This window comes from Trematomus bernacchii, unplaced genomic scaffold (genome assembly GCF_902827165.1).
Source record: "Trematomus bernacchii unplaced genomic scaffold, fTreBer1.1, whole genome shotgun sequence".
Taxonomy (NCBI): domain Eukaryota; kingdom Metazoa; phylum Chordata; class Actinopteri; order Perciformes; family Nototheniidae; genus Trematomus; species Trematomus bernacchii.
In genome coordinates, this window is record NW_022987802.1 from 743,496 (window position 1) to 757,894 (window position 14,399).

Sequence of the window (14,399 nt, forward strand, 5' to 3'; positions counted from 1 at the left end):
AGACACATTGGTAGGGGTGTGAGTGACAATACTCTCAGCTTACGATTTGATATGACCGTATCACAAACTTGAATGGAGAAATCTATGAATCTATTTCATTTTATATACATTATATTTTATACTTGCAGTCAATAATGGGTTTGACTTTTGAGCACTATTTAGGCTAGCATGAAAAGCATAAAACTTTATTAATGATTGAATTATGCATGCAAAATTTCACCCAACATGGCTGGCAAGGAAATTAATGTAAGTGGGGTTATTGAACATGATCATACCATGTCACCAGCTCCCTGGTGCTCAGTTTTTTCAACTTTACTGGAGGTTCCAGCTTTCTCTTGGTGAAGAAGATATCATAGAAATGTCAGTTATTTCATTTAATTAAGTCAATTAGAAATGCTCCAATGTCATTCATATTGTCAGTTTTACAAGATCTGCAAAGCATACCCATTGTTTCATTATCCTGGCTTTTACGGGGTTGGTGTGCCTTCAACTCCCTCACCTGATCCAGAAGACTTGGCAGCTCTGAGAATACATTGCAGAAAACAAAATTGTTTCAGTATCATTCAGCTGCATCCTTCAAACACCAACCAGTGACATAGGCATATTGGTTAATGGTAAATGGATTTATATAGCGCCTTTCTAGTCATCCGACCACTCAAAGCGCTTTACACTACATGCCAATATTCATCCATTCACACACACAATCATACACTGAAGGCATTGGCTACCATGCAAGGTGCCACCTGCTCATCATCATCTAAATTCTCAGTCACACACCGATGGCAAAGCTTTCGGGAGCAATTTGGGGTTCAGTGTCTTGCCCAAGAAACTTCGACATTCAGGTTCATATTCAGGTGTATTCCGACAAAAAGGGGGGAACTGACCTTGAAAAAGGGAGAGGGTCTTTTGCAACATAGAGTTCTCCCTTTTTAACTCCTTCATTTCATATGTGGCGATGTCCAGTTTGGTCTGCAACTCCGATTTGGAGAGAGTCTGGTCCAGCTCACTATCAGAGTCAGTAAGAGGCATGGCCTGAAAAGACAAACATTCACAAGAAAAATCAGACACAATGTTTATGCTTGAAATGCTATCAGGCTGATTATTATTATTAATTCTACAAAATGTTCTGGCTAGCTTAAAGGTGGGGTAGGTAAGTTTGAGAAACCGGCTCGAGATACACTTGTTGTTATATTCCATGGAATGCTCTTAACATCCCGATAGCAATGAATATCTGAAGTGCTTTGATAAAAAATCCATAAAAAATATCATCTGTGGAAGCCGTAGTACTGTAAAAAGCACGACCAATCATCTGAGCCGGCCCGGCTAAAATGATTGGATGGCCTACCTGCCTGTCAGCCTTCCATCTGTGCACAAACTTATCTCGTGCCCTCATTGGTCATGTGCGCGTTCGTGTGTGTTGGAGGAGGGGCTCTGTGAGGAAGTGGCAGATTTGTTCCGGCTGTGTATTTTCAAATTCTAGCGTACTCGAGCTGGTTTCTCCAAAATGACCTACCCCACCTTTAAGTCTAAGGTGCATTTAAAAACTACACAGTGTACATACAAAAATGAAAATAAATCTAACCCTAACCCCAAAACCTCAAAGACAACCTAACATTTTCACTAATTTCCTCAAGATATCAACTAGGCATTCAGAGAAATTATTTAACTACTTCGCTCCCCATTTATTTTTTTTAGTAACTGAAATTATGGTTAGCTAAATATATTCAAATGCAGTTTGCACATTTCGGGGGGAAATGTAATTAAATTGAATATTCTATGGATCTTGAATACAAAGTACTGTATGTTAACCCAAAAGTGCACAGAAGTAATCAGATCACATTACAGAGTTTGATTATTTGTTTCACTTCTTACAATTAAAAATAAATAAATCTGTAACGGATTACATTTTTTATGTAAACCTTATCAAGCCGCTCAATATTTGTGGGCTATCCATCTAAGATAAAGACTAAAGTAGTCAAGTACAATTAAACAAGTATTAGTTTTGCTTACTTTCTCCGATATGCTCCTGAGGAGGTTTTGTTGCTGTTGATGTTCCGAATTATGTTTCTTCTCCTTTCTTTGGTATGTCCGCCTTGATGGAAAAAAAAAATAGTAATTGAATGTAGTCAATTATAATCTCTTGTAGAAATGTATGTTTTATAGGGCTGTCAGTCGATTAAAATATTTAATCGCGATTAATCGCATGATTGTCCATAGTTAATCGCACATTAATCGCACATTTTTTATCTGTTCTAAATGTACCTTAGAGGGATATCTTTCAAGTTTTTAATACTCTTATCAACATATGAGTGGACAAATATGCTTTATATGTTTGTTTATTATCATTTGAACAATGACAAATATTCTCATGAATATTAAACACAACAACCTGAACATTACAAATATTCACCTCAATTCAACCTAGAACCTCTATCATACAATACTGTGTGTGTGTGTGTGTGTGTGTGTGTGTGTGTGTGTGTGTGTGTGTGTGTGGAGACACTGTGATGGATCGTTGAGCTATGTGCAGCTCAAGGCATATATGCTCCAACGGGAGCTGCCTGGATGCTGCAATCATGTAGCGCGTACTATCCGTGCTGAGTGTGCTGACTTTTCGTACAATGTCCCACTGTCTGGCTACCTGCATCAAGTCAAGTGCTCGGCGCAGTTGTCGGCGAAATGTCATTGAAACAGCTCCTTATATCCGTTAGCGCAGCTAGCCAGCACCAGATGCTAACAACAACACGTAAGGTGTGCCTCGCTCGCGCGAGTCGCGCCACACATACACACTCCCTCCCGGTCCTCCCGATGGCCAGTCCGGGCCTGCCAGTGAGCGTGGAAGTGTAGTCTGCCACAAGCGGGCGACAGGAGCGGGGCTGTCAGCATCAGCTTGTCGATGGTATTTTAAACTCGATGCGCTCTGAAACTACGGCGGCCGAGGACAAAAAATACACATGTGTTAATCGCGTTAAAATAATTAGTGGCGTCAATTTTTTTTTGCGTTAACGCGTTAACTTGACAGCCCTAATGTTTTAACAATACAAGATTCTTTCTCCTTTGGTGCGATACTAAGTTCATGGCCTGGGGGAATACACAATTCTAAATGGCTACAGAGGTGTTGATTAATGTGAGATATACTACGGCTAGTAGCCTTATTACAGTTCAAAATGAATGCGCTTATCAATATTTGAGCCCTACAATGCAGACAGCTAATATAAAATAAGCTGCTCTTGTTTTGAGTAGCACACAAGTTCAGGGCTGCCAACATTTGAGTTCAGCTTGGAGTGAGATTTTTTTTTTTTGGTGAACCGAAAAAAGAAACGTCCATGTGTACAGTGTTACTAATGTATTGAACAAGTACAAACTAGGGTTTCCCATTAATGTACCGGGCGCTACAGTGGAGTACGCACATACACAGTGTACCCGCGACTCTTACAATGAAGGCTCGATAATCAGCTCACAGCATATAAAATGGCATATCGGTGTAAGCAGGGGTAAAGTGCTATTTTATAAGTGGGGGTGGTCCTCACCTCCTCTAGGGGGGTCCGGGGGATGCTCCCCTGGGAAGATTTTTTTTTTAAATATTGAAGTTAAATGCATCAATCTGGTGCACTTTGAGAGCAACATGAATTTAAGGATACATCTCTCAACACCCATATGAAACACAACTTTAAACAGATTTTCTTTTTCTTTATGGATATTTTACAAATCACTCACCTTTTAAACTGTATTCTTGTTTTACTGTCATATAGTATTTCATAACTGTTTTTCATTTATTCTCATAAATGGTGACCAAACCGTTTGAAAATGTTGTGCTTAATAAGCACAACATTTTCAATGTCAATATCCAAGTTGCTTGCTGCATATCTTGTTGCATTGTGCAGAATATGGGCTAAACAGTTTGCAGCGAGCACGTCTTTTTGAGCCAGTTTCAGTTTCTGATAAACACTGTTGTTTTCCATAGTTAACGCTGGCGTTGTCTGCTGCATATGCTGACATTTTTTTCACATAGTCCAGACATCTCCAGTTTAGATAGCAGCTGATTTGTTATAGCTTCTGACTTTTCGTTGCTATCACTGTAAAAATCCAACAGTGCATGTTGCACGCCCTCCTCAAAGTGAAAATATCTCAGTACAGTATTGGGGAAACACTTGATCGTACCTTTGTTTGATGCATCACTTGCCACTGAATAATGCAGTTCATTTTCTTTTATATAATCCACATGCGTCTGGACAGAAAAAAATACAAAAAAAGAAACGTTCATGTGTACAGTGTTACACATTTATTGAACATGTACAAACTATTTACATTAAAAAAATATTTACATACATAACTTGACAGGGATTAACTTGATTCAATTAGAGGTAGTTTCCATAAACCTATATTGTGCTCTGGCTGTGGTCGGGTCTGTTGTAACTGCTGGTGGCAGATTTTGCAGCCTTTAGCATTGATTGGGTTGGCTCCCACTTAAAGCATGGCTCCAAGTCTGCCATCTTTATTGTCATGAGAGACGACAGTGTCCCCTCCAGGGCCAGGCTGTTCCTTGTTTTTGTTTTGTTTAGTCCCAGCATTTGAGTGTGGCAAGACTAACACAAGTTTGGCAACAGTGGAGAGTCTATAAAACCTGCCCACACCTGTCACCTGTAAAACATGAACAACAGGGTTAAGTTGCACAATGAATACACACATGTCACTCGAAATTAGTCCACATTGTGGAATGAGACACACTTAGATATCTGACCTTGTGTTTTAAACTGGCCATGTTGGCCCAGAAGCCCTCAATATCTGGGTCTGCTTCCAATATTGGCACAGGCATGGTCTGGTAGTCCAGGAACTCCTCCCCCAATGAGTCATGATCTTGTGGGCTGTGGTAGGGGAGAAGGTGGGCATACCTTTTTTGAAGAGAAACAAAGGTAGAGTTACAAACTTCTATTCACTTTGAGATATACTTCAAAGGTCAGGGTGAAACTGAGTAGTTGGTATATTTGTTTATATTGGTTGTTAATTTCTGAAGAATTAGAAAATAAATTAATATATACATTTTACCTGTCAACAAAGTAGAGGGCATCCTCCACCCCACATTCTGCCCTCTGCCTCACATCAAGAAACCTGGCATGCTTCAGCAAGGGCTCACTTAGAGGCAGCCTTTGTAGAGCATACTCTACAGCTTTCACAAAGAAGTTAAGGGCTGCAGTGTGGAATAACTCCACTTTCTGGGCGGTGATGTCCCCAGCATCCAGGAGATGATTGAGCCTCACCCTGGTGATGAAGCCGACATTCAGTTTGTATCCTGTTAGAGATGCAGAAAACACAATCAAATCCAATGTACTTTCATAAAAGCACTTACATACACACCTTTCCGTGAGCTTCATTATAGCATTTGAATGATTACTCATGTAATTCCAAAAGACAATTACACATATAAATACTGTACTATACAAAGGTCTGAACATGCCCAGTTGTTGAAGGCTTTTTTTCTCTGTGTCAAATCATGAAACAATCAGTCTAGAACTAATCCCATTATTGTATTCATATATAAACTTCAATATAATTAGATTTAATGTGAAGTGTGTCCAGACTTTTGACTGTTACCATATATACACACACACTTCATCTTACTTTACTTTTCACTAAATTACAATTACCAGGCAGATGGTTCTCCTTATCCACATATGGGATGTCCTGAGGCTTAAGGTGGGTCTGCAGTACTGTGGGCAAGAGGAACTTGGAGCAGAGCTTGCGGATGAATGTAATCATCTGAAATATATTTAAGAAAGTATTACATCTTACCCGAATATTACATTAACAAAATACTGGAATGCAGGCTTAAATCACTTCCTCTAGATATACCTCATCTTGCAATAAAAATATAGATGGATGTTGTCTCTGGAAGAGGAGATTCAGAGAGGTGAAAGCTGGTATGGTTGCTTGGTAGAAGAGGAGATACACTTCAGTCATGGGGTCAGAAAAGGCTCCCTGTAGCCTCTTCAGTCTTGGCTGATTCCCCTCTATAAGTGAGAGAAAACAAAGATACAACTCACACACATAATGTTGATTTCAAGACTGCATAATATAGCATATATTTGGATATATATCTTACCTGTTGATTGGAAATAGCTGGCAAGTGGCTCGTACAATCTCAGCATGCGGGTCACACAGGTTTCAAGGCTCAACCACCGCACAGAGGCATGCTGTAGGACTTCCAGGTATTCTGACTCAAAGAGCTCACAAAACTCTGTTCAAAGGAAATATATTCCACAGTTGTATAAGACGCATAATACCAGTTAACTACTTACATTTTAGTTTGTATAATTTGTGTATAACTGGCTGGAAAGTTGATACCTGCCAGAAATCCCTTGCGGTTGGTGCTTCCTTTAAACCAAAAGCCCACATCAACCACAACGTCCTCCAGATCAAAATGTGACACCTGCAATTAAACATTTTTTGTAACTGTATCCCCTGTACATCACCTAAATATTTAACATATATTCAACATACACTTACCTCAGTAAAGGTAAGACCTGCTCGCTTTGCAGTGTTGTGTAAAATATGACACGGGCAACCATGTACATAAACACTGGTTGTTTTGCAGAACTCTTGATGCGATTGAATTGTGTTGTCCGATGTTCACGGCTGCATTGTCTACAGAGAGACCAATACAGTTGCACCATGGAATCTTGTGGTTTTGTAAGGTGGCATCAATCTTTTGGAAGATTAGCTCTGCTGTACCAGATCTGGTTCCACTTGTGGTGCACATATCTAGGAACCGATGTGCCACCCTATTCACATCAAACACACGCACAGTAAGGGGGTTCATCTTTTCTCTTCCTGCATTGACAAAGAAATTAGCACATTGTCTTAGGGAACATCAAATAAATATATATCTCATACTTAAAAAATATGGCTAGAATAAAAAAGAAAAATAATGTTGTTCATACCAGGATGTAAAGGTATTTAATTCCTACCTGTGTCATTTGAGCCATCTGTAATGATGGTGTATGGATTCTCCCTCATCAGCATCACCAGTGCGTTCTGGTAATGTGGCGCCAATACTTTGTTTATGAGGCAAGAGGTCTTGGTCCTTGCACATTTATAGTCCTGTGCAGTGGGTGAGTCTTTGAAGCACTCTTTCATGAGTGGCCCCAGATGATCTGTGACAGCCAGTGGTAGATTATGGTTTGCCAGCATCACCGCCATCTTTAATTCTGCCCTCCTTGTCTACAAGATACAGTTGGATTGGTGTTAGATTATGAAATATGTGAATGTACACAATGAATTCAGTTAATAGAGTATGCTAGTTCCAAAAAGGCAAAACTCTATTTAGGAAATTAGCTTATCATGTAAACAGTATAGTGTCTTTATCATCCACTAAATAACCACAACACCACTGAGCATAACCAACCTTCACTTCTTGGACAGTCATTGCCCCAGCAGAAGGAAGTGGAACTGAGAATTGCTGAATTCCAGTGCTGGATTGCACTGCTTTCTGTTTTTCCTGATGGCATTTGCTGTTAACGTGCCTTGCAACATCGGCTATTCCCTGGTGACAGCAAGCATTTTCTACTCTGCATACAGAGCACCAGTAGTGGGTACTAAGTGTCCCCTTTGTAATGAATGGCCATTTATGTGACCATTCATTTTTAAAAGAGCACCTATATGTTGCGGCACCGCCCTGGGCTCTGGTCTTTGTACCAGGTGTCCCCTCTTTCTCTGAGGGCTCATCTATCTGTGTCAACAGGGTTAGTGCTAGATCGTATACCTCCTGGGTTTTAGGCGGAAGTGACGTAATCTGCCACCGAGGACAAGAGACGACGCTGGCTGCTGCCGTCTTCACACAAATAAACCCCTTAAAACCTGTATGATTTAGTTTTCACATGTTTATTGAAATGAATTCGTCCATCTCTTTATATTATAGTATTAAATGTATTATTTTCGGTTGTGTATTTGTGTTTTGAAGGTTTTTTTTGGATGTTGCGATTTAATTTCTCCAAGAGAGACAAAAAATCACTAAAAGATCTGGTGGATATCTGACCAGTATTTCATCATGGAAGTTAAATCACAATCATTTCATTATCCTGTGGAGGATAATGTTGTTTTGTGACAGTTGCTCAATTTTAGAACAAACAAAATAACATACTTAATAAATAGCTAAATGTATATATATATATATATACACAAGAAGTAAAAGTGTGAATTTCAAGATAAGAAAAATATAATAAAAAGATTAATGTAATTATAGGAAATAAAATCAAAAATTGGCAATGCAAAATAAAATAACCATATGTATATAAACATATAAAACAAACAAGAAATGAAAGCAGAAATGTTAAATATGATTTTAAATAACAATATTTATGTTGAAATAAGAAGTGAAAGTAAAAGAGGGCAATACAACAAAGATATAATAAAATACAATTTAAAGATGTACATTAACATAGGAAGTAAGAATACAAATGTGCAATACAAGATAAATAAAAAGACTAACCTTACAGAGTTAAAGTAAAAATGTTGCAATACAAGTTGTAATTAAATAGAATAAAAATATGTATGGATAATTTAATAGGGATTATTTTTTTGTTGAGACATCAGGACCCTTCTCTACTCCCTCCACATACATCAGGACCCTTCTCTACTCCCTCCACATTCATGCTGACCCGGAAGTTCAACCTCATAGCTTCCGCAAAGCAGCCTACCCTTTTTGTGAATGGGTGCTTTTGTGGTACGGTTTTCACAGGTAGGTTGGCCATGTCCTTCTTCCTTTTCTTAGGTGTGAACGTCAGAGGAAGGCTCTGATCATGTGGAGTGTGTAGCTTCACATCTTCCAAGATCTCGGTCATTTGGTCAGTTAACGTTTTAAGGTAATCTTCATCTTGCAGATGGTATGTTAAGTCAGTAATCTCACGCAAGAGACTGGCACATTCCCTTCTTTGTTTAACCTTTCTTGGTCTTTTCCTTTCGGGCAAAGCGTTACATGGTGACTGCATTTCCACTGATACCGGTGTGTATGTATGATCTGTGATGTCTGATCTGCCACTGTCATCCCTCTCACAAGAAGTCTGTCCCAGACATGCATTATCCAGGGAGAAGAGGGGGTTATCCCTGTAATTAGATGCCAGTTTCTCCCAACCCCATTCATGCACATGATTAAAAACAGCACAGAAGTGCTTGCAGGGCAACTTGTGCTTTGCCCAGTCTTTGCAGGTGCACGATGGCATGATGATACTTTCACCAAAGTTGATGTGGTGCTGTGTGCAAGGATGACTTTGGCTTTTGACATGGAACATGCCATTGCCCTTTGCAACAACGTCATTCGCCTCATAAAACTGGGCTTCTGTAAGCCTTGACATCACATGGTCTGCTACACTTCTTGGTCTGTCTTTTAAGAACTTTGGCATGTTCTCATTGTACCTTCTGTAGAATGAGGAGTACTTGACATTGAGTTCAATGTACCTTCAATAAGAGATGAGAACAATATCTTAGAAGTCTCTCTGTGACAGTTTGCTTTCTCTGACATATAGATATGGTATTTGATAATACAATTGTCTCAGAAACATATGCAACAATGAACAACATCAAACAAATATGTTGGAAACAAAGCTATCGAACATTACATTTATATATATATAAAAATGTGTGTGTGTTTGTGTATGTATGTATATATAAATATATATATGTATAATCATAGTAATTCTTTTTTAGCTCACTTCCGATATGTCCTTGGTAGGAAGTCAGTTACCAACACAGTGAGCATTTCACTGAGGCTGCAGTTCTTATAACCTTCAAGATGAGAATGCTTTAGGGTTTCATTTTGTCTTTCCACCCCATTGTTGGTGTAGATGGCCACCTTGAGATCTTCATCCCGAAACACGTGCACCCATCTCTACACAAGACAAAAAAAGACAAAAAAAATTAAAAGGAAGACTCTTCAAATTCAACAAATGATATAATAAATATAATATAAAAGTAAATATAATATTTGAACTTGATACACACCTTAGCCTCTGGGAGCCACTTATTTGAAAACCACGCCCTCACTTTTTCATTGTCCTTCCAGACTTTGGCCTCCTGCAGGTTGCAAAGGCGTGTGCTGAACTCCTCTGGAGTTGAAGCAGCTGCAATGCTTCTCAGAAGCGGTAGGAGACTGTCTTGTGCGTGGCTCACTCCATGATCTTTCTTCCTGCACCATTCAACCCAAGCTTTCTCCCTATGGAAGTCGCAGAGAAGCACCTTGGAACCTGGATAAAATATAAGAGATATATTACCTGCACCATGTTGTCATTTTATTTTGTCGCGTTGCTATTACATAGTATACGCGACAAAATATAGGCCTGCTTTTTATACATCTGTCTGTCAGTGGAGGTGATGACTTTATTTTGAAGTAGATTGTTGCATACATTTGCATGTAAATGGTTATATTTTGGAAGTTGGTGGAATACTATGTAAAATGTATCCTTTTTTTTAATTAACGTTTCATATTATGTGAATTAACAGATTTCTACAGTTACTGCAATTTCACCTTGAAACTCTTCCTCCAGGGCACCGATCTCTACCTCTGAGAAATCAACCATGAAGTGGCTAGGGCTCCAGTCAGGGTTCCACTCCTTAAACACCTGGAGGGCTTCTTTGACATCTGCTGTTGTCTCACTCTGGGTCACAAAGAGGCCAACCACTGCATAGCACACATTTGTACGTACACATAGGAAGAAGAGGGGAACAGAATAACGACACGTCCGGTAAGTAGCATCAAGCAGGCACATCTGTTGTCCATACAGGTGGAGAAGCCTTCGCTGCCAGGCTGTCTGGTAACAAAACAGCAGCTTTGTGACAGTTCCGTCCTCCTGTAGCTGGCTTGGCCTGTACTTGATTTTGCAGTCATCAACTAACCATCTGGGGGTCAGAAGCTGTGAATGAAAGTGTAACTGGACATTATCATCATGTAGCCTCATGGCCCAAACATTAGGAACATTTGTTGTCATATCAGGGCAAAAAACAGTTTTGAAGTTTTAGTTGCATTTTGAAAAATGGTCATACCCTGCATATGAACCAAATACTGCTACTTTGCTTTGCTTACTTACACCTGCATTCAGAGGACAATGTATCATGTAAAAAAAAAAAAACTGACCATGCTTGGTGAAGTCACAAACTCTGTAAGTTGTGCATTAACCACCCACACAAACTTGCATGGCTTGAATAATATTAATACTATTCTACTCTCAGTGTATTACCTGCAGATTGACCTGGTCATTTTTGGATTCACGTATTCCCTCCTTCGTTCTTGATAAGATATTCCTGATATCCTTGTCTGTGGGGTAAAACCTCCGACGTGTTTGTGGAGGTGGCTGCTCCCCCCGGAATAGCTCGTCATTTACAAAATTGAACAGTTGACGTCTAATCTCACTAAGCTTTCTGGCACCAGCCAAGGTGAGCTTCACTATTTGTTGTTCAACTCTGGAATCCATCGGTTCACGCAGTTCAGCTACCTGTACATGACGTTGAACAGGGTAATTATAGATGTTTAAAGCTGTCTAAAGAAAGTCCTCTTTGTACAGCACAAATTGTACCTCGCATCATGTTTCTTACAGCAGCTAAAGGAATAGATTTTGCATGGTTACCTCTCCAACAGTTGGATGGTTTTGATGGTCACTTTCTGGGGTGAAGCATGTGTGGTATTCCATGACTACTTCAACTGTTGAAGGATCAGCTGCAACTACAGCCTTTAGTGCTGCTGAGAGCTCCCTCCTCTTTGCTTTACTGTTCTCTGCAATCTGGGGAATATAAAAATGACATGGCAATTGGGATCATGACACGAGAGCAATTATAGCATTGAACGCACTTGTGCTGTGCTTGTGCTGTACCTTGAAACCAGGACATTTCATGACCTGACTGACAGTTATCTGGGCAGGGCAATCCATCTTCTTCGTATTTTGTACGAGATGGCGTCTTGCATTGAAGACATGGTCTTCAAGCTAAGAGAAAAAAGGTGTATAGAAATACAATATTAATATATGTATACATTTTCATGGTCTCCTCTCCATAACGTGGAGAACATAATTTTTGCTATGGTTCTTTCTTTTGTCTTCTTTAAAATATTTGTAGGTCCTGCTAATATAACTATAGTGGGACATTATGTCATTACCCCTGCATCTGTACTGTTTGTGTCTATTTATTTTGCACATATACCATCCCCTGTTAAAATAAGTAACCAGTATAGGAAGAATTTGGTGCCAGGTCATGACCGTGAGCTGGTTGGGTTCTGTAGGTGAACAAAGGAAGGATATCCCCCTTTATTTTGTCTCAGAAGAGGCCATTGAATTTCGTTTCCTATTCCTCTAAAGTTTAAACGACTTATGTATTTACATAATGCTGATTCCTATGTTGTTATGTGTCACAGTGTTATGTGTCATAGAATGCCACATAATGCATGTCATATTACGAATAGTTGTTTAATTTTCCTTTACCAATTATTTTAAGTTGTGTAAATTCATAAATATACCGCTTGTTTCTCTTTTTGTGCATGGTACTTCTCCTTTTGCCGAGTACACCTGTCCTTTCCCTGGTGGCATCCATATATCTTGGTGCCCACGAGTTGGAATGGCACCCCATCATATGGTACACATTTCAACTGCCAGTATATCTTTTTCCCTGGTGAAGGTTGCACGTCTGTATTGAAACATTTGTGACAAAAATACATATTTCATATGGTACACATTTCAACTGCCAGTATATCTTTTCCCCTGGTGAAGGCTGCACATCTGTATTGAAACATTTGTGACAAAAATACACATTTTATCCATAAAAGATGTATTAACACTGGTCAGTTTAGATTTGGAAAGACACTCGGAATTTGAAATGTCTTAAGTAACTTTACGCCTGATAATTCAACCTGTTGCTGAATGTACAGTAAAGTTTCACGTATTTTTCGCTTTTATCAGTTATGTAGAAAGCTGAAACTACCAACCTATAATTCAGTTGTTGTAGGCATTAAAACACAGAACACCAAAATAAACATTTTAGTGGTGTGAACGCTCGTGAACTGTCAAGAGGAGGGCGGGGGAGCCTCGCTGCGGGGAAACTGTGGACCTCTGTCAGCGCAACTTAAATGATGCCGTTTAAAAGATGAATAAATTCACGGCTCGAACCGAGCCGTTCTGTGCCCCGTCTTATATATGTAATACTTATACTTATATACTTATACTTATATATTATTATACTTATATACTTAGGCCTATATAAGGCCTACTTAATATTTGATTACTGACACAATGTAGGCTACTTGGTCATCGTTGTTTCTTCAATTTCCGATCTAACTTTACAAACTTACTATTTTCCCCGAAAACCTGTTCCTTTTTGTACACAATATACTTTGTGATCGTTGTTTCTTCAACGTCTGCTAACGCTTCCTCGAAATCCTTAAGTGTTTGAAAGATTTTATGTGAAAGCATCCTGTTTGTTGCGCGTTGGCATCCTTGACAGACTTGTCTGTTGGAGGCTCGCGAGCGCAACAAAAGTTGCCGTCTCATCCACGACCACTATTACGTCACTTCCGCCGCATAAAACCCAGGAGGTATACGATCTAGCACTAACCGTGTCAACAGTAGTTCTTCCTCTTGTTCCTGTGTTTTTTCCTGTGGCCTATCTGCTCTCTCAGGGTCATAGGACTTCTTGGGGGCCTGGTTTGCCGCCCACATGGAAATAAGGGTCCTTTTCTTCCCTGCAGCTGTCCCTGACACTTTAGAAAACATCCTATAACAAACAGCAAACATTTATTTATCAACTATAAGAAAAATATTTTCCGGTATTAATAAATTCTTTATTAAAATTATTTGTTTTATTTCAAAAGAACAAAAGAAAGTATTGTACTTTACCTATGGTGCTAAAATATCTTATATTATATACATATATAAATGTTTGATAATATATTATATTATGTTATTTCAAGATGGAAAAATTATCTTTTTGATAATATATAATATATAAAAGTATATCATTAATATATGATTTTTGGATAATATATTATCAAATATAACAATCAAAACGAAATAAGTAGTAGTAATTATTAGGGCTATACTGGCACTTGTTAGCATTAACTTTAATTAATTAAAAAAGAACAAAAGAAAATATTTTTACTTTACCTGTGGCGCGAAAATATCTTATAATATATTCTCCTTACCTTCTCTTATTCTTCTCATCCTCCTTCTCCTTCGTCTTTGCTCAGACCCCCGTATACCCTCGTTACATCCAATCAGTGTGCAAATACCGTACAGCCAATCACAATGCGTGACGCTGTCCAGGTTGCTAGGCGGCAGTGCTACGGACCGCGGGTGTCAGGTGACGCAAACAGGAAGTCCTCCGTAAGCCTGACCGTCTCATTTCGTAGACCGCTCGGTTTGCTGTTCCTT

At 39.1% G+C, this 14,399-nt stretch overlaps 1 protein-coding gene and 2 long non-coding RNA genes across 3 annotated transcripts; all 3 read right to left on the reverse strand.

Moving 5' to 3' along the window:
* Positions 1 to 5,198: 5,198 nt before the first annotated feature.
* On the reverse strand, positions 5,199 to 5,913 carry LOC117498299. The gene is made up of 3 exons (XR_004557561.1): positions 5,851 to 5,913; positions 5,646 to 5,757; positions 5,199 to 5,290 (listed from the first exon to the last, which is right to left on the reverse strand). It is a non-coding gene; the product is annotated as an uncharacterized LOC117498299 (long non-coding RNA).
* Positions 5,914 to 6,146: 233 nt separating this feature from the next.
* On the reverse strand, positions 6,147 to 6,566 carry LOC117498301. The gene is made up of 3 exons (XR_004557562.1): positions 6,505 to 6,566; positions 6,343 to 6,427; positions 6,147 to 6,235 (listed from the first exon to the last, which is right to left on the reverse strand). It is a non-coding gene; the product is annotated as an uncharacterized LOC117498301 (long non-coding RNA).
* A 2,019-nt stretch (positions 6,567 to 8,585) lies between these two features.
* Positions 8,586 to 13,539, reverse strand: LOC117498280. The gene is made up of 9 exons (XM_034150293.1): positions 13,322 to 13,539; positions 12,494 to 12,660; positions 11,856 to 11,966; positions 11,613 to 11,765; positions 11,226 to 11,480; positions 10,517 to 10,901; positions 9,994 to 10,235; positions 9,705 to 9,880; positions 8,586 to 9,450 (listed from the first exon to the last, which is right to left on the reverse strand). Exons 1-9 carry the CDS (start codon positions 13,518 to 13,520, stop codon positions 8,586 to 8,588), a joined length of 2,553 nt encoding a protein of 850 aa, XP_034006184.1. The 5' UTR covers positions 13,521 to 13,539.
* Between the last annotated feature and the right edge of the window lie 860 nt (positions 13,540 to 14,399).